Source organism: Taudactylus pleione, unplaced genomic scaffold, assembly GCF_031769625.1.
Source record: "Taudactylus pleione unplaced genomic scaffold, aTauple2 ptg000314l, whole genome shotgun sequence".
Lineage (NCBI taxonomy): Eukaryota > Metazoa > Chordata > Amphibia > Anura > Myobatrachidae > Taudactylus > Taudactylus pleione.
Window position 1 is genome coordinate 7,664,081 of NW_028284715.1, and position 21,329 is coordinate 7,685,409.

Consider the following 21,329-nt stretch of genomic DNA (forward strand, 5'->3'; position numbering starts at 1 on the left):
GGGAAAGCATGAAATGCAAAACCATTGCCATTTTTCATTACCAACCGAGCACTGAGGTTTTAATTATTTTGTCAATGTGAGGAGCCCTTCTAAATAAATTATAAATGAGGGAAATGCCAGGGGGGTTTGTAGGGAATGATGGGGTCAATTTTTCAACGTAATTTTGTAATTTTTTTAGCATGATGTCACAAATTATAGAAAACTACAAACTTGGCAATTAGTACGTCAAATACCGGTATAATATGTGGTGGCTTAGAAGACACAAAGATTGCCCAATCTTGTATTGCAATACTGTATACTCCATGCTGCTACTGAAGTCATATACTGTATATATACATGACTCTCTCCAGCCATTTACCAGAGTGTGAGCCTGTGACAGAGAAACATTGACATCCAGTGGTCACAGCCACACACTGCAGTCTTCTCAAAGCACATATAGATACATGAACACAAGGGTAAAATGGATGTCTTTATGATGGACATCTACCTAATATGATACACTTTTTCATTATTCTACTGTGTCACTATTACAGGTGATGGTTATCCCCCTTGTCATTATAAAGGATTCTATGTGACAGTAATCAGTAGACAGAGTACAGACACTTAAAAAAAAAAAAAAATCTAGTCAACCATGGCCCACCAGCACAAACATTATGACACCATGCATAATGAAAAATGCTGGAGTCATGTGAAGCACACCACAATTGGAGTAGTGGAAATGTTCTCTGGAGTGACACTTATGGTGTATACACCAGAATGCTCGCTGAATAAATGTGCGCTGCCAGCCGCAAAGTGTGGTGGAGAAGGAAAAATGGCCCGAGGCTCTTATTCATGGTTTTGCATGGGCCGCTTAATTCAAGTGAAGGGTAATCTTATTACTACAGTATACAAAGACATTTGTGCCCTTCCAGCATTGTGACAAGTTTCGGTAAGGCTCTTTCCTGTTAAAACAGGACAACTTATGTGCGCTGTGTGTAATAATTATGCTCTAAATTAGTGGCACCTGTGAAAACAATTTTTTGGTTAGCAACATATGTTTATGGCTCCTCTTTGAGGAATTGGTTTGAGGTGAGTTCCGGTTCAATATCACCGTTGCCGTAGTGCTGCGAGCCCTAAGTGTCCCTATCTTGTCCCTCCAGTGGGCGCTTAATGCGGTACGGGACCGGGCTGTGATGGTAACTGGGGGAGCTGGAGCCTGGCCTTGGCTCTTGTTCCACTTGTGCCGCTGGCGTCTAGCCAGATGCTGCCGTGGGTTATGACGTCAGCGGGCAATGTAAATGGCTTGATCGCCAGAGTGTTCTTGATGCCGGATCTGGTCACCTTCTGCCTCCAATGTGTTTCGTGCCTTCAGGCACTTTGTCAAGGATGGAATTGGGTACACTGAGGGTGGTTTAAATACCTAAAAAAAACTTCTGGGTTTTAAACAAAATTTAATGTAGTTATCACCGGAAGTAGATAAAAAGAGCGGTATCCATGTGCTGGCCTCCATATTATAGAATAACACAAAAATACTACATAAGTTATATGGTTAGGTGCCACATTGATAAAATATATATGTAAAATTAATACATAATTATGTATAAATATGAATTTATTGGGTTAACTGGATATATTATTTTTAAAATTTATATAGTTAGACAATATTTTAAAAAGTTTCCATGGATTAAAAGGTTGAAAGTTTTTCAGAAAGTTTATAAGAAAGTATTTAGTTCAATATCTATATTTAAACAAAATGGATATAGGATTTTGAGATCGCAAATCCACTTTGTTTCTATTCTTTTTAAGCTATTTACAATGTTTCCACCTCTCCAGTTTCTGTGGATTTTTTGTATTGCTGTAAATTTTAAACCCACTGGATTCTTTTGGTGTACGTCTGCAAAGTGGTTTGAAACGCTAGGAGTTTGTAGGCCTCTTTATTTTATAGATGTGTTTCGCCAGTCTAATCTTCATTTTTCTCTTGGTCTGGCCTACATACTGGAGCCCACAAGGGCATTCTAGTAGGAAAATTATTTATTCGCTCTCACAGGAAATAAAATCTTTAATTATATACTTTTTTCCAGTAATGTTCGATTTGAATTCTTGTAATGGTTTTGTAGTTATTATTTGAGTCTTGCATGCTGCACATTTAAGGCAGTAATGATGTCCTGTGGTCAAGAGTGAAGATTCATCATCCAAGGCAATGAAGCTTGTTACTAGCTACTGTTTTATATTTCTGGCTTTACGGTAAATAATTTGTGGGTTTTCTGAAATTAAGGGATTTATATCTGCGTCCATTTTCAGAATACACCAATACTTGTTTATTAAACTTTCTATGGTGTTGGTATTGCTGTTACACTGTGTTATGAATTAAAGATTCTTTCCTCATTTTTGTTTATAAGTAATTAAATCTTTTCTCTCGAGTTGTTCTATTTTTGTTAATTGGATGTCTAAACCATATATAAAAAAGAAACTTTTCTTTTGAAGACAATCTATACAAGCTAATTAGGACTCTTACAGATCTAGACGAGAAACAGCTTTAAGGGAGGAACAGATCAAATTTAATTCCCTTATACACAATATATCAGAGAAAAATCAGGGAGGAACAACCTCTCATGAACCAAGGAAACAGCCTTCAAAAATACATTTGTATGAAGACTCAGAAGATGAAGAATATGAAGATGATGAAGATGATGATTTTTTAGTTTTCACCCATGGTATAAATAAACCCCCCAGAGTATGCACAAACCTCACAAAACAAAAAAGTGAGAAGAAACCCTACATTAGAAGACGAGGCACAAGAGGAGGGAAACATCAAAAAAAAGAAGCAAATAGATTCAAAAACTACCATCTTTAATCTGAGTGAAATTTTTTGAATACAAATTGGAAATCTCATCATTAGAAAAGGGATTAAAATTTGCTTCGCAGTCCACTATCAATAAATTAGATCTTTATATCGATGTACAAAAATTTGTGATAAAACTTTGCATAAAAAAGTTCTATACTAAAGAGATGCAGACAGGAATATATCTAACAACAGAAGAAAATTATAAGCATACGGAATTCAGACCCCAATCGACATTTAATCCAACTCACTGCAAAGGACCCCATATTGAAACCTTCCAAAAATTGATAGCAAAAAATATTGCCACGCTGCCAGAAAAACAAAAAAGGTAAAAAGCAATTTATCTGAGGAAGAGAAAAAAAACTTGAAGGCATTAAAAAAAAAAAAAAAAAAGACACCTCGATTATTATTAAACCAGCCGACAAAGGAGGGGGAATCGTGTTGATGGACATACACAAATATAAACAAGAAGCCGAAAGACTGTTGGGAGATATAGATACGTATGACTTATTACCCAAAGATCCGACTGCAAATTTGCAATAAAACTAGAAGCAATCTTAAATGAAGGTCTAGAGATGGGAATTATAAAGAAAAATAATTTGATTATATCTGGGAAAAAGATCCAAAAATACAGACTTTTAATTTTCTACCGAAAAGCCATAAAGGACCTACAGAATCCTCCCGGCCGCCCGATAGTATCAGGTTTAAATTCTATCACAAGTAATTTATCAAAATATATAGATTTTTTCCTCCAAGACTTGGTATCCCAACAAAGAAGTTACCTTAAGGACACTATAAATATATTACAAATACTAGAAAATATAACTTGGAAAGAAACCTAATTTTTGGGAACAAGTGATGTAAAGTGATGGGCAGCACAGACGGTGTAATGGTTAGCGTTACTGCCTCACAGCACTGAGTTCATGGGTTTGATTCCCACCATGGCCCTACCTGTGTGGAGTTTGTATATTCTCCCTGTGCTTGCGTGGGTTTCCTCCGGGTACTCCGGTTTCCTCCCACACTCCAAAAATATACTGGTAGGTTAATTGGCTCCCAACACAAATTACCCTAGTGTGTATGTGTGTGTGTGTGTGTACATGTGGTAGGGAATATAGATTGTAAGCTCCACTGGGGCAGGGACTGATGTGAATGTCCAGATCTTCTCTGTAAAGCGCTGCGGAATATGTGTGCGCTATATAAATAACTGGTAATAATAATAATAAAGTCGTTATACACATGTATTTCACACGAAAATGAATGCGAGAGCACCAGATATTTTCTTTCCACAATGACAGAGATTGAGAATGAACAAATTAATTTAATTATGGAGAACATTGAATTCATTTTAATACATAACTATTTTTGGTACGACGGAAGATTCTATCTCCAAAAACGAGGGACTGCAATGGGAACTTCTTTTGCACCTAGTTATGCAAATTAATTTGTTTCAAAATGGGAAAATTACCATATATGGGAAAATAATGAATTTAAGGAAAATAAAGTCTGCTGGAAACAATATATTGATGAAATTTTTTTTGTGTGGGGTAGGCCAGAAGAAAAACTACAAGAACTCACTAACTACATCAATAGAAATGAAATCAATCTGGATTTTACAACTAATATAAGTAAAGAAAGCTTAATATTCCTGGACTTTGAAATTTACATCAAAGAAAGTAAGAACAATCAAAAACACACATTAAAGAAGCCAATGGAAATAACGCCCTACCAGTATCAAGTAAATCATCATAGGAATTGGATCCGAAACATAACTGGAGGCCAATTCAGACAGATCAAATGCAATTGCACGGAAATTTTGAATATCATAAACAAAGTGAAAAATTAAAGACAAACTTCATTAACAAAGGATACAAATCCTAAGATTTAGAAATTCAATTAACAAAAATAGAACAACTCGAGAGAAACGATTTAATTACTTATAAACAAAAATGAGGAAAGAATCTTTCATTCATAACACAGTTTAACAGCAATAGCAACACAATAGAAAGTTTAATAAACAAGCATTGGCACATTCTGAAACTGGACGCAGATATAAATCCCTTAATTTCAGAAAACACACGATTTACTTTAAAGCCAGAAAAATGAAACAGGAGCTAGTAACAAGCTTCATTTGCCTTGGATGATGAATTTTCACTCTTGACCAAAGGACATCATTACTGCCTTAAATGTGCAGCATGCAAGACTCAAAAATAACAACTACAAAACCACTACAAGAATTCAAATCGAACATTACTGGAAAAAAAAGTATATAATTAAAGATTTTATTTCCTGTGAGAGCGAATAATTTATCTACTAGAATGCCCTTGTGGGCTCCAGTATGTAGGTCAGACCAATAGAAAAATGAAGATTAGACTGGCGAAACACATCTATAACATAAAAAGAGGCCTACAAACTCATAGCGTTTCAAACCACTTTGCGAAAGTACACCAAAAAGATCCAGTGGGTTTAAAATTTACAGCAATACAAAAATCCACAGAAACTGGAGAGGTGGAAACATTGTAAATAGTTTAAAAAGAATAGAAACAAAGTGGATTTACAATCTCAAAACCCTACAACCATTTGGTTTGAATATAGATATTGAACTAAATGCTTTCTTATAAACTTCCTGAAAAACTTTCAACCATTCAACCTTTTAATCCATGGAAACTTTTTAAAATATTGTCTAACTATATAAATTTAAAAAAATATATTTCCTTTTAACTCAATATATTAATATTTATACATAATTATATTTATTATTAATTTTCCATATATATTTTATCAATGTGGCACCTAACCATATAACTTATGTAGTATTTTTGTTTTATTCTATAATATGGAGGCCAGCACATGGATAGCGCTCTTTTTATCTACTTCCGGTGATAACTTCCGGGTTTTAAACAAAATTAAATAAAGGTTTTTTTTAGGTATTTAAACCACCCTTGGTGGACCCAATGCCATCCTTGACAAAGTGTCTGAAGGCACGAAACGCGTTGGGGGCAGAAGGTGGTCAGATCCAGCATCAAGATCACTCTGACAGTCAAGCCATTTACATTGCCCGCTGCATCCCGCTGACGTCATCACCCGCATCCAGCAAGACGCCAGAGGTACACGTGGAACAAGAGGCAAGGCCAGGCTCCAGCTCCCCCAGTAACCAACACAGCCTGGACCCGTACCACATTAAGTGTCCACTGGAAGGACAAGATAGGGACAGTTAGGGCTCGCAGCACTACGGCAACTGTGATATTGAACCGGAACTCACCTCAAACCAATTCCTCAGAGAGGAGCTATAAACATATGTTACTAACAAAAAATCTTGTTTCACAGGTGCCACTAATTTAGAGCATAATTATTACACATAGCGCTCGTAATTTCTCTCTCTGTCCTTATTATTTTAATAAGCTGCTTTTTAAACTTTAACGCAGATATAGACAATATTTTCCAAAACATGACAACTGTCAGCGGCTGACACCATAAAATCGCATTTCACATATAGATACAGCGGCTGTGACACTAACGTGGCATTTCACATGCAGATGCAGCTGCTGTGACACTAACATAGCATTTCGCAAGTAGATACAGCGGCTGTGACACTGTAAAATAGCATTTCGCAAGCAGATACATCGGCTGTGACACTGTAACATAGCATTTTGCATGCAGATAGAGAGGCTGTGACACTAACGTAGCATTTCGCAAGCAGATACATCGGCTGTGACATTGTAAAAACAGGATTTTGGTACTTACCGATAAATCCCTTTCTCCGATTCCACAGGGGACACTGGAGTTCAAGACAGTGGGGTATAGACGGTGGTAGAGCAGAGCCTGGCACTTTAAATAATTCTGAAGTGTGACTGGCTCCTCCCCCTCTATGCCCCATCAGCCCCAGTTTAAGAACTGAGCCCGAGAGGAGACGGTAGACAATAGGAAAATGAGGAGAAGGAGAAGACCACAGAACGGAACAATACAGACTGAAGAAGAACAGAGGAACCCTCTGCAGGGAACACATGCAGTCACACAACTAGATAAGGACCCAACAAAACGGCAGGAACGCAGCGCTGGGCGGGCGTCCAGTGTCCCCTGTGGAATCGGAGAAAGGGATTTATCGGTAAGTACCAAAATCCTGTTTTCTCCTTCATCCACTAGGGGACACTGGAGTTCAAGACAGTGGGGACGTCCCAAAGCTAACCTCCCGGGTGGGAAGCGTGGAGAACCTGCCGACCTTTCGGCCAACCGAAACAGGGACAGCCCAAGACTGGAGGCATGTCGTAGAGCCAGGAGACAATCAGAGCTCCTTGCTGAACAGTCACAGACATTCCACAACTTACAGCGTAAATTCAATGGAATACGGCTAGAGAGAGTACCCGCAGATGAAAAGCATCAGAACACCGTAAGCTCAGCCAAAAACAGACCAAGCAAGACCGTTGGGAGCAGAAAACCCCAACTAGAATCCATAGAATGGCAGTAACATGAGAACAAAACTCGAGAAAACCGTATTAGCGACAACTACAGGAAGCTGCAACAGTCTCAGACAGCAGAATCCCAGCACTGCGGGACATCATATAGATAAAAGTATAATGAGACCAATATACAGAGACAGAGCTGGACCTGTCCACAGACTCCTAACAAAGCAAACAAGGAGGCAAGAATCACGACCTAACAGTCGCCCTGAACCATTCTCGAGGTCCAACAACTAAAGGGTTGGTAACCAGTGGAAGGTTTAGACCATAGAAGTTGTCAACTGGGCATGAGGCAGAGGCGGATACGAGAGGATTGAGACTACAATTCCTTCCAGTGGGTCAGACGGCAGTACCACCCATCCTGTCAAACAGCAGACAACTTCCTACATGATGGTAGAGTGTAATCAGTACCAACAACTGGCCTGAACATAGTATGAAAACACCCAGGATACCCTTAGCAGAAAAAGAGCACGGATGCCACCTCCACCCAGGGAGAGCTACCAATATAGGGAAGTATCCCATCCGCAAGGCTAAAGCACTAGGACAACTATGAAGTTACCATTGAGGTACCTGTCAGTGTGCTGAATTTATCAACAGATACTGAACAGGAAACAAACCAGGCCCCCTGTATGGAACATAGAGACTGTCACACTTTATAGTAAAGATGTGCATTAGCCCATAGATGTACTTCAGTCCATAACCCCAACAGATTCCAGTAGAATAGGGTCACAAATCTCAATGTTGCAATTATGCACCCACACACCAGGAAAGCTCTAAAGTGTACAGCCAACTGATTTAAAAGAGCGGAAGGCTGCTAGGACAGCAACTAGGGTGCATAAGAGAGAACAGCAGCTATGTCAGGATGCATGAAAAAGAAAGCATCTGCCGAGGCATTAGTGGGGTAAGCCTTCTTACCTGTGAGCGACCAGAAGCCCTCTGGACGCTATGTAGGATGTCACTGACCTTATTCATCTCACAGCAAACCACCACGTCAGGTACAGAGAGTAGCCTCAGTGGGCAAAGATCAATGCTCTACAGCACGGACTTCAGTCTGGAGATGCTGCAGAAGAAAATACTGTAGAAACTAGCAAATTGTTAATGGAGACAAGAAGGTCGTACAACAGGACGCTATACCTGAGCCTGTTCCATTAGGGATATGTATCCATATAGAGATTACACATACCCCAAAAACGGTCTGCTAGTGTATCCTTACATTAACACTTATAATGGTGAATTGTGTATTACGCCCACAATCTGATACAACCCAGGCCAGACCCTGCCTATATCGGCGGGTGGCCCTAGGCTTCATGTAAATTAACTAAATAAGCCATGAGGATGGAATAGATCCTGGATTCTCTATGTACTGATAGGAAATGTACCCAAGGGACCTACAGATACCTATTGTAGTGAGATATGTGACAAGACAATAATATAAGGTACCAGAATCGATACCGAGAAAGGTACCTGTACATAGACATAGAATGCGTTAATTATCCCAAGTAAAGAAGAGATATATCCGTAGTGATAACGCCAGTCAGGGGCAAAAACAGATTTCTCCAATTATTAGGAAAATTCATACAAGGAACGGGAATATATCAGTATATATACACATTCACACATATAAACATAGCTGCATGAAAAGGCAAACTCTCTGAAAGGAAGAGTTAGTACCGACATAGTAAGTCACTTGTCAAACTCCTGCACCAGGAGATCCGCACGCTACATTACATATATATATATATATACATATACACACATACACATATCCCGCACAAGGAGATCAGCATGCTATATCTATATATACACACATTGCATTCCTAGTATCTTACAAGTTTGTTACTAAGTGCGCCCTAGAGTGTAGTTGTAATTAATAGGTCCCCTGAAGTGGACACTGTAGATATAGACTAACGGAAACAGGACTATAACCCGAGGCGGGTGTAAGTACATATCCTTATTATACATGTGTGGACATACAGGAAGGCCCCAGGACATGTATAGAGTCCATACTAAAAGCAATGCCGTAGGAGTCTCTGACTATCCTATGTAAGCTGCAGAACAGGTCTCTAATCTATAGAGCCACCATATAATATGTATGGATATAAGCGACAGCTTCTGGTAAACCCTGGCAGCTTTCCAGACGTGGAATAAGATGTATCTTAATGAATGTGGAAGTATAGGAATACCTACACATATCCATAATTCTATACATAATATACACACACCACCCAATCCCTAGGGAGAGATGGTATAAAGCGGAGTTATAGAACAAACTACCAGATCAGGAGAGTCCAGCCTCCCATCGCAGCATCCTCTTTAAATATGCTAGGTATCAGACATAAAACTGATAAGAACATATCCTACCCCTTTTAATGGTAAGGATAAGTAATATATATATATATATATATACATACATACACACACACACACACACACACACACACACACACACACACATACATCTGTATATACACACACACATATATATATATATATATATACATAACACATACATAAATCCCTACATGCCTACGCGTACCTACATACAAGATTAGTAGGTGGCGATATAATTTGAAAAATATAACATGGGCAATAGTTAGTAGGAACTGAGCCCCAGGTCTAAACGCAGGGTTTAGTACAAAATACAAGTATATACATACATGTGGCTTACCTCCACACAGGGAGACTACTCATGTGCCGCGCGTGGCCGTCATTCTGCTACGGTGTTGGGGCAGGAAATGTTAGCAACGTACTATCCCAGACTGATTGCGATCCTGGGACTCTTCCGTTACCGGTGTACTCGCCTTATCAGGTGTGCCCTTCTGGCTCCAGATGATGGAAATCAAAAGATGACCTCAGTGATGTGAGACAGCAATGCCAACCACTACAACGGCCATACGTTACTTCTTGTGTGTGCAGCCCAGCAGCTGCCGGGCATCAAAAAAGTACATGAAACTCATGATTGTTTCTCTCCACGGAAATCTTTAGTAAAAGGCGAAAGATTTATTCGATCTGAAGAGAAACCACAGTATAAGGGAATAAATAAGATATAAATCCCTATAGATGCACAGATGCATACCTTCTAAGGTAAGCACCGAAGGCTGTTGAGATTTAACATGTGTAGCCACATATGTGCATGAGAAGAGTACGGCTCATTCTTTAGGCGAGCCAATGTGAGGCCTAAGCCTGGGGATGGGACGCACCCTTGTGCTAACCTTGGGTTAAAGATATGCAATAACCGTAATTTCTGGCAGCAGCCAGAACAGTGGCCCCGACTATTTAGGCAGAGTGATCTCTGGCAGCTATAGATGCAAGAAACACACTGCATTATTCTGTTACACATCAAGCATATTTGCCCCAGATGTTCAATGTAATAAGCCTGTCGCACCTGGTATACCCAGGCGGTCTCCCATCCAAGTACTAACCAGGCCTGGCGCTGCTTAGTGTCCAAGATCAGACGAGATCGGGCGTGTGGCCTTAGGCGCTGATAGATATGTGGTGGGCAAAGTGGCATGGACACAACCTCTATATTAGGCTGTGGCATGTTCCTCCCCGTGCTTCAGGGTGCCTGGGACCCGGACACTCACTCTATAATAGTGGCGGCGGGTCCTTTTTTTTTTTATATAATATTAAACCAGTACACTGCCCAGTTCCGTAGGGGAACTACTTGCAATATAACCGAGATGAGGCAGAGCCAGATCTCTATAAGGACTGCAGGTTAAAGTACAAACTCCACAGTTGTGCCGTTAAACCTAATAAGACCAGGTGCTGTAGGTTTAAGTAAAGAAAAAGACGGTAGAGGCCATATGCAAGCACAGGGAGAACATACAAACTCCAAACAGCTATGGCCGTACTGGGAATAAAACCCACAACCCTGTTAAGGGTTGCACCCCCCACACAACTCCAGAGTGAGGATGCAGGAGATGCTGGCAATAAGCCCCGGCTCCTTTTAAGGCAGGTGCATATGCTAATAATACTCCTGGAGTATGGCGGCATCTGTGCACGCCAGCATGGAGTAGACTCTGCCCCTACTATAATAAGCGGGCGGGGCGCAAACAATGTATTGTAGGCATAATGCGAGTGGGGGAGCGGGAATGAAATAGACAGCGCCGGTGCAATCTTCATACAAGCACCGGCGCCGCAACCCGCAGCCGAGAGCGCTGTGAATAACAGCCTCGCTCCCCGGCGGCTGTGTGCAGAAGCCAGCGCTTCTACAAGCACCAGCGCGGCAGGGACCAGCCCTAGGCCCCGCCAATTGGTGCGCTATGTAGACTCCCTTATGGGAGTAGCGGGGCGCGGCAGGCTCCCTCCTCGTGGGGATAGAGCAGAGGGAGGATTCGGCTCTCGTGAGAGCAGCAAACAGAGCGCTGTCAGGCTCTATAAAGTAAGACAGCGCTCATCGTGCAGGGATCAGGCATGCTGCTAGGCAGCAACGTTACAGACTGTCTGAACAGTCTCCCTGTACTGGTATCCGCGCTCTATGCGCGGTAGCTCCGCCCCTTGTAATAACGCTAGCGGCGTTACAGGATTCCAGGAGGGGATATACTACAGTATATACCACATGAGCCTGGGAGGGGGCGTAGGGGCCGCAGATTAAACTCTGTTTCCCATAAGGGGAACAGAGCTATACTTACCACTGCTGGCATCAGGGCTGCGGCTAGGCATTCGGAAGCACGGACACAGCCTCTATATTAAGCTGTGGCGTGTCCTCCCTGAGCTACTGCCAGGGTGCCTGGGACTCCGACACGCACTCTTTTTTTTAGTGGTGGCGGGTCACCTGATGCCTCCATGTAGCAGGCTGACAGACGCAGTACTCTGTCAGCCTGTCCTCAATGCTTTGTGAAAGCTAGAAATTAAAATAAAGGAAAATAAAAGAAAAAATACTAAGAGTGGGCTGGAGCTCAGCCCTATGTGACCGGCTCTCTCAGGCACATTCTAAAAACTGGGGCTGATGGGGCATCAGAATTATTTAAAGTGCCAGGCTCTGCTCTACCACCGTCTATACCCCACTGTCTTGAATTCCAGTGTCCCCTAGTGGATGAAGGAGAAATAGCATTTCGCATGCAGATACAGTGGCTGTTAGACTAACGTGGCATTTCGCATGCAGATACAGAGGCTGTGACACTAATGTAGCATTTTGCATGCAGATACAGCGGTGTGACATTGTAAAATAGTATTTCACATGCAGATACAGAGGCTGTGACACCAACATAGTATTTCACATGCAGATACAGCAGCTGTGACACTGTAACGTGGCATTTCGCATGCAGATACAGCGGCTGTGACACCAACGCAGATACAGCCGCAGTCGCAAACAGAATATAGGCATGCCGCATATCATTTTAATCAGACTACCGAGTCGAAGGGCTGTTTATCGTGCTATGAAGTAAGATGTATGTGTACGCATCAGTAGTTTGAAACTGCAAGTATATCCTGCAATCGTTTTTTCATGGTCGCAGGATGTTCAGCAATCCACCCACCGCCAGTAGGTACACCCGCATCCCGCCAGCGGTACACTGGAGCCGCTGGTGGAAGAGGACTCTAATTATGAAAAATTAAAACAAATTCTGACCATGCAAAAATTAAGATTATAATAAATTGCTGCTTCATTGGAGAACATGACTGCTTCATAAATTCTGCTACTTTTTTTTCTATGGGTGTAGTGTCAATAAAAGAGTACACATCAGTGCCTCATGCCTCAGACATAATTTCCATGTAAATTGGTAGGTTGCATTATCATGAGTATGGGTTTAGTACAGAACGACGGCTGCCTCACTGTGTCCCGATGACAAGTAAACTTTAATTTCTTTGTAATTTCCTTTGTGTTATTTTAAACAATTGTTAGAGTAATTGTAGACCGCACTCTACAACCCACATACTCTTCCTCCATGATGAAAGGTGCCTCATGCTACATTTAACACACAATGAGGCCCAATTACACAACCCACACAGTGATGGTCAGCTTCACAATGGCCAAGGGAATTGTTTGCCATTTAAAATTCAGATCAGGTATCTGCAGTTTTCACCTTCCGAAAGAAAATTGCTACAGCAACCAGGAGAAAGAGAATTGATTTGCATATTTTTGGGTACTATAGAGACCCACGCAGTGAAACGGGCTTCTATTGAAATTGCCACAATGGAGCTTAGATAAGTAACAGAGATTGTGCGATGATGAACTATAGACCCACTTAAGAACAAGTCCGACGTGTTGTATGTGAAAAACAATTTCGCGCCATTGATGTCATAAAATATTAACTCATAACATCTTAAGACTGCATGCGCTGCCTTAAGCTGGGTACACACTGTAGCGATGAGCATTCGTTCAGACATTGGAACGAATGCCCTTGAACAGGGATTGCCCGTACACACTAGAACGAGATAAAGGACGGACGGAATGATCACTGTTCCTTCCTTTATTAACTTATTACAGGTCGCTAGCCATATTGTGGGAGCGTGCAATTGCCGGTGCACACTGAGTGATGTAGGCAATTCGTCGTTACGAAACGACAAGTCGGCCCGACATCGAGTGTGTACCCAGCTTTACAACAGCTCCCTGCAAAAGAATCATGCGCCACGTTAAAATGTTGGGTAAAGTGGTTAGGGTGGGTACACATCAGACCCCACAGATTGGAGTGACTTATCATACACATCGTCTGATGTACCTATGATGGTGCACTCCCGCCCACCGACATCGGGGCCGTCACATCTGCTGTTCTGCACAGATGTGGCAATCCGGCGGCATGCTCCTGGACGCGGCCACTTAACGATTTATCACGCGGCTGCTCGCTATATCGTTCTGCGTCTAAGGGCAACTAATGTATCGTTACATCGGTCATCCAATCGCACACGATCCAGGATCGTCTGATGTGTACCCAGCCTTAGTGTGTACTCCTCCATGTCCACATTATGGATCACGTCAGGTTGCTAAAAATAAAATGAAAGCTTAAATAAATATTAAAGCTGATTACATAAACTTTATCACAGTATAGGATACCTTTGTGCAACTATTTAAAATATTTTAATTTCCATTATAGATGCTTTTGCAGCACAGAGAAATTAGTGCAAGATCCCGGAATATGTAAGTAACTACTAAAGTTTTTTTGACCATGGGAAGTCGGGATAAGACGAGCCCCCAAAACACCTTAAACTGCAATGGACTTAGATTCTCCAAACACCTTAGAGAGAGATGTAACGGTCTCAAGTGATTACACTTCAGTAGAGGTCTTGTTAATGGAAACCTTTGTCAGCACTTACGGATCTCTTTCAGATACAAATCTCTCCCTTTCTTGGTGTGGTCTGCTAAGGTTGACAGTTATCAAGTCGACATGAGAATGTCGACATGGTGGCAACATGGCAGAATATCGACCCAACGTCCCGGTTGGAGCACGGCCATTTACCTGGTCCTGGCGGATGGAGCAGTTCCGGTGGTCATGTAACGGTCACTTCCGGCACAGACCTTTGACGGAACGGCGGCTTGGCCGAGTATTTTCTGCTAATCACCAACCATCCCCCTAGTGCCTAGGTCCCAGCAGCCTAATTGTAACCTACCTCCTGCAACCTAACAGTCGGCATTCTGAGAATGTCAACATTCCAATTTCGGCATTGTTAATGTGTGGTGCCGCCACTGTGTCAACTTGGTAGATGTTGACAATGTGATTGGATCCCAACTTATCTATACAGACAAAGGACATTATGAAAGTAACATTAAGATGCTGAAATTGGCTACAGGTTGGCAAATACACAATGGTCTGATCGGCTTCAGGTTGATCTAAATTTGCTCCCATTTTACCAACTCAAATGCACCTAAAAATGAATATATATATTACAATGAATAACTCCGACTTGCCAGCATATGTCCATTAAGTCCATTACTTAATCCATTGCAATTTAAAAATTACAAGGAGAAGAAACACTCAGCAATACATTGAATGGGGAGAGATAAAAGGCCAGGACACAATACCATTTGAACAGGGATGTTTAATTTTTCCTGTGCGCGCTGACAGTGCTCTAAAGATCCTTATCAAATATACAGAAAGCACATACGTTAAATAGTACATACACTTTACATCACAACTCCACATTTAAACACGTTTATGAACGAAATACAGTGAATGGAATGGTATAAAACATTACACCATGACCTCTTGTAAACAAGATCTACGTACGAGCAGTGGTAATGAGCAGAATAAATGTTGATCACCATACGAATGAGAAATTAAATCTTCTAGGATACTAAGTGGCCTCTCTGGCATAAATACATGTATTTATAAATAGACTCTTATTTGCTCTGTGGACATTTAAATACCTCTGATTAAAAGCAACAATATCGATTGAACTTTCTTTAAAAGAAAACAGTGTCAAAACGGCAACTATGGAAGAGGGGAACAACCCCTTTTGGGCAGATGGAACCCTGGGGTATGAGAAGCATGCACATTGTAAGTAGTTAGGGGTATCACTGTACTTCAAACTCATGGCTGCTCCAAGTACACACATAAAAGGTTTATGTTACTTAAATTCCAACAAACTGCAATCGATCTTGTAGTACACATAGGGGTAGTATTCTTGCTGGCTGAGGTTTAATCCAGGTATATCCATGGGAGCCTAGAGAAAGCAGATTATGATGATTACAAAATACCAAACGTACATAAAGGAGGCCAAAATATTTCAATAGGTCATAATAGCATAAAATAGTCCTTCAGACTACAGAATGGTTCAATGCTCCAAAATTGTCCCACGCGGGATCGGTAGTGAAATGCATTTCGTCAATAACAATGACAGATTGAGGGTCATTGGAGATCGTATGTGAATAAACGCCACACAGACTTGTCAGAGATTGATTCTAGGAGGGTACATTTTTTAGAAATGGAGATGTTGCCCATAGCAACCAATCAGATTCTAGCTATTTTCTTCTGGAAGGTGCTAGATAAATATGTAGAATCTGATTGGTTGCTATGGGCAACATCTCCATTTCTAAAAAAAAAAACTCCTGCATTTTAGTAAATATACCCCTAGATGTCAGCTGTTTCAGTTACGCTGTCAGATTACATACTAGGAGCCAAATAGAAACAGCAAGTAGCTAAGAAGGCAGAGACAAATGTCGGATAAAGGACCAAATGTAATAGCCAAGAATGTCTGTCTATGATAAATATTAGGGGTCTATTTACTAAGCAGTGTTAGGAGACAGAGTGAAAAGTGATAAGGTACCAGCCAATCAGCTCCCAACTGTCATTTTTCAAACACAGCCTGTGACATGACAGTTAGGAGCTGATTGGCTTGTACCTTATCACTTTTCACTCTGTCTCCTAACACTGCTTAGTAAATAGACCCCTAAGTCTCTTATCTTCAGGTTCCACATGTGTTCGCACAAGGTTAAGAGCTATTTTTTTGTCTCCCTATTGCACCAAGTCTTGAACCCTTGTATATGGTATAATATTACAAATAACTTTTACTTATAAAGAATCATCCAATTTCAAATAAGACCCAAAATAAGAACCCCTACAAAAATGAATGCGAAAGCCAAAAGTGAAAAACAGCATCAGATGCGGTCACTGCTTTTTCTACTATGGGGAAGATTCAACTTAAGCACTAAGTTCCATCAGAACCTCGCGCTGCGAACATTGCAGGTAATTACGGAGGGAGAACTTTGCTTATACTTCTATGATGTGGGTTAAAAACCCAGTGAGATTATCCTGCATGGATAAGCCATGTTATTGCAGCGTGCAAGGTTTGTGACAGACTCATCGCTAATTGAATCCTGCAGTGATATCAGTGTAGCCTCCTTAGCAACAGGTTCCGGACTACAGACAGACAGTAATTAGTTAGACAATGTCTAGATAGACACCAGATGTTAGACAGTCAATAGTTAATCAAGGATAAAAGTTCGACACAGACAATAGTCAGACACATTACAGTTAGACATGTACAAAGGATCGACAGGGTCAAAAGTTCGACATGAAAAGATCGACACAAAAATGGTCGCCACATTTTTTTTTTTTATTAGGGCTAGGGTTAGGCACTTACTGGAGGGTTAGGTTTAGGCACTTAGCCCCACGGTTAGGGTTAGACACTTACCCAGATGGTTAGGCACCAAAGGGAGGGTTAGGGTGAAGATTAGGGTTAAAAAACAAAAAAATTATAATTGTCGACCATTTTTGTGTCAAACTTTTGACCCGTCGACCTTTTGTACCTGTCGAACTGTAATGTGTCTAACTTTTTTCCCTGTCTAACTGTCTAACATCTGGTGTCTATCTAGACTTTGTCTAACTAATTACTGTCTACCTCCTATACCACACCCCTTAGCAACAAGCGTGGACAATTATTACACGCATCTCATGTTGCATGGCGAACATATGTTGTTTAGTAACACGCACGTTAAAATTAGCTTAGTGCCACAGCACCGGAGATAGGCGGCTTTCTGAAGTGCTGGTAACATATAAATTTAAACAAAATGATAATACGAGTAACATATTGAAACCAACATTTTCGGGGGGTTTAATTAAGTCTAGTACAGGTGGTTCCTAAGCTAGATGTAGCTTTATGGTCTCCCTCCATATAGGTGATGAGTCTTAACTGAAACGATGGTATAGTCTCGTAACAGATACTTTATATATTCATCCAAACATATACATTACACAAACACAAAAGGAAAATAGAAAACAGTGTTAAGGTGCAGTTAATGTGCTAGAAAAAACTATGGGTGAGAGAAAAAAAAAGAAAGTGTATAAAATACATAATTCAATAAAGTAATAAAACAATTATACTTGTGCTGCAAATATAACACAACATTGTGACAACAGACATGACCTCATTAGAGACCCGATTTCAATCAGTATGATGATTCATAATGTCATTGCCTGTCTCCAACAGCCAGTCCTACTGAATACTAACTCTGGAAAAAGACAAGTCTATTAAATAAATAAATACACTGACTTCTGTACAAAGTAGCACACAAGGACTTAAAAGTCACAATATATTGTCAACTATCCTAGATGTGGACTATGGGTTTTATGAGTTACTCACATCTATAATGGACGCCGCGCTGCTGTCCAGGTGCTTGTACAAATCATACAAGACTTCCCGTAGTTTCTTCATGGTCTTCTTGTTGGGCTGAAGCAGCATGGCTTGGAAATTCACTGGTAACCCATACCTAGGAACAGGAGTAAGGGTTACTTATACAATGCTCCCCAGGGTCCAACACTGCCATCTAAATAGCGGATTTATTGAAATATGTGACAATAGGTATTCTGTCAGATAAGTAGGGTTCTCAATAGATTGATAAACACCTTTTGTAGGCAAGAAAACGTAGCAACGTTTCTATTACAATGTTTTCTAGATGTCCAGGTGGAGTATATAGCAGCAGTCAGGGCACCATGGATAGGGAATAAGTACAGATCTATTTTCTACATATTGTATTTAGGCTTATATAATGTAACAGATCTTTGCTTATTAAGCCTGTGACATCCAGGGGATTGGGTACGGGATGCTGGCGGTCAGAATACAGACAGCGGCATTTCGACAGTCAGAATCCCTACGCCTGAAGGTAAGTAGCCGAATCCTAAACCTCCCCCTAACCCACCTTTCCCGCAGCCTAACCCTAACCCTGCCGCCCGCAGCCTAACCATAACCCTCCCCCCGTTCCCCAATACTTACAGTCCAGATGCCGGCGGTCGGGATACTGGTGCCGGGATTCCGACTGATGTCGAGATTCCGGCTCCGGCATCCCGACCGCCGGGATGGTGACTACATCCCCATCTAGGTTATTAGCTAAACGGTTTTGGCATACTATTAAATCTACAATAAAGTCTACTCCATCATAAGTATATATAACAACGACAAACTTGCTGGTTCCTTCCTACCTTAAAACAGACTCCACAAACACCCGCAGTGCTTTCACATGGATCCACGCAATAAAAGCTTCACTGAAATTAACTTTGAGCCATCGCACGAGAGGACCCTGCAGAGGACACAGATAATCACTGTATAATCTGCCGGAATGATTACTGCACAGCACAGAAGCGGTTTACAAACATGGACATTAGCACAAATGACAGCTACTTCAAATAATGTGATTTACAGCAATGTTATTATTATGTTGTACAAAAAGTAAAATCATTTCAATCTATTAAAGGCACTTAAGTCATTTTCATTTTTTTTGGGCCTATTTTTCTTGCAGCAGAAATGATTTTGGGTTGAGGTCAAGAGGATTAGACAGCACCGTATAACATAGTTATTCTAATGGGGACCTGTCATGAAAACAAAAGTTTTGGCAGTTCTATGTTTTTAAACTATAATGTTGTGTCCTGCAATAAATATAACAAAACAAGTAACTGATAATTAATGTTAATAATCTGTGTGCAGAAAAAAAAATAAAGTCTCTTATAAGTTAATTATATGAAAAGTAGGGTTAACGTGAACTCAGAGCAAGAAAGGCATTATATTTCTTTGTTATACTTTGAGCATGGCTTATAAAGGACATTCATGATTATTCAATGGACAATAGTATATTTGCCTCACTATCGGGGACGGACTGGAGCCCCAGATTAGCCCTGCCATTCCCCTTATTGGATGTGCCTACGTCGCTCGCATAAAAGGAGCGTGGCCTCGGCTCACGGGGTGCGCTGATAAATCTCACGAGGGTGTGTCGCGAGTCACAGGGGACTGGCCTCACGGCAAGCTACCCGTCTCTCAGTAACCCAGCGGAGCTGCTCGGCACGGCTTTCAGACCAGATCAGCCCTTCTGGCATTTGCCAGAAGTGCCATCTAGCCAGTCCAGCCCTGCTCACTATTATAGCGCTTGTTCTTTAACAATCAAATTGAAAGCCATATTCAAAACCACAGCATAAACCCAATATCACTCAAATAAATTATCAGCTCTAAAAACAGAGCATTAGTATAAAACACCACTGATTGTAAATGGAAGCAAACTATTTGGTTCATTATAATAACAAAATACTTGTATGCGTGTAAAGCTGGGTACACACTATATGATATATGGTATGGATCGTGCAGTGTGTACACCTCCGATTGCATGTGCACGAGGTTCGTCCATCACTACGTCCCATCTGCTGTGCTGCGCAGCAGATGAGACGATGCATGAACGGCAGCTTGCAGTTACATGCAGCATGTAATGTCACATTACGCATTTTTACGCACTACAGCAAGACGGGGACCCGATTTTTAAATCCCTGCAGGTGCCGCAGGACGCGCTGGCTGAGTTTGCTGCCTGTAGCGCTGCAGGAGCCAATCACCTCAGGCGGCCACAGCAGCCAAGCACCGCCGGCGGCCTCAGCAGCCAATCACCGCCGGCGGCCTCAGCAGCCAATCACCCCAGGCGGCCTCAGCAGCCAATCACCCCAGGTGGCCTCAGCAGCCAATCACCCCAGGTGGCCTCAGAGCAACCAATCACCCCAGGCGGCCTCAGCAGCAGCCAATCACCCCAGGAGGCCTCAGCAGCAGCCAATCACCCCAGGCGGCCTCAGCAGCAGCCAATCACCGCCGGCTGCTGCAGCAGCAGCCAATCACCGCCGGTAGCATCTCCGCCACCATTCACCGCCGGTGGATTATCCTGAACCCATAGCTGCCGGCAGCGTCTCCTCAACCAATAACTGACGGCAGCATCTGATTTAATTGCTGCCTGACACCATGCTCTGTGCCCACGCGTTCTTCAGAAAATGGATTGACTCTGCATCCAGGGACAGCGGTCAGGAGGACTCAGGTCCGGAGGTGCTGGGAGGACTCAGCATGTACAGGGGATGTGTGAAGGCTGGTGACAGAGAAAAGACCCTGACCTCAGACAGGTCAGTCACTTACGGCTTACAGTCATCACTGTGCAGAGCCCCCGACTCCTACTGTGTGACCATGTGCATCCCCCTAACCCTCCCTGACTGTGTAACTGTGGCCACCCCCACCCCCTAACTGACTTTGTAACTGTGCGCACCCCCTTCAATCCTGACAGTGTAACTGGGTGCCGCTCCCCTAACCCTGACAATGTAATTGTGTGCACTCCTTCTAACCCTGACTGTGTGCAGCACCCCCTAATCCTGACTGTGTGACCATGT

At 41.9% G+C, this 21,329-nt stretch overlaps 1 protein-coding gene and 1 non-coding gene across 2 annotated transcripts in view; both read right to left on the bottom strand.

Moving 5' to 3' along the window:
* Positions 1 to 10,189: 10,189 nt before the first annotated feature.
* On the bottom strand, positions 10,190 to 10,304 carry LOC148510624 (U5 spliceosomal RNA). Its single transcript, XR_015869386.1, has one exon. It is a non-coding gene; the product is annotated as a U5 spliceosomal RNA (small nuclear RNA).
* Positions 10,305 to 15,231: 4,927 nt separating this feature from the next.
* ATP6V1C1 (ATPase H+ transporting V1 subunit C1) overlaps positions 15,232 to 21,329 on the bottom strand; it is a 55,594-nt gene continuing 49,496 nt past the window's right edge. The window contains exons 11-13 of the mRNA XM_088442662.1: positions 19,128 to 19,225; positions 18,292 to 18,418; positions 15,232 to 15,873 (exon numbers count right to left, since the gene is read on the bottom strand). Of these exons, the coding sequence (XP_088298788.1) occupies positions 15,778 to 15,873; positions 18,292 to 18,418; positions 19,128 to 19,225 (321 nt within the window). The 3' untranslated portion in view covers positions 15,232 to 15,777. The remainder of the gene's footprint in view (positions 15,874 to 18,291; positions 18,419 to 19,127; positions 19,226 to 21,329) is intronic.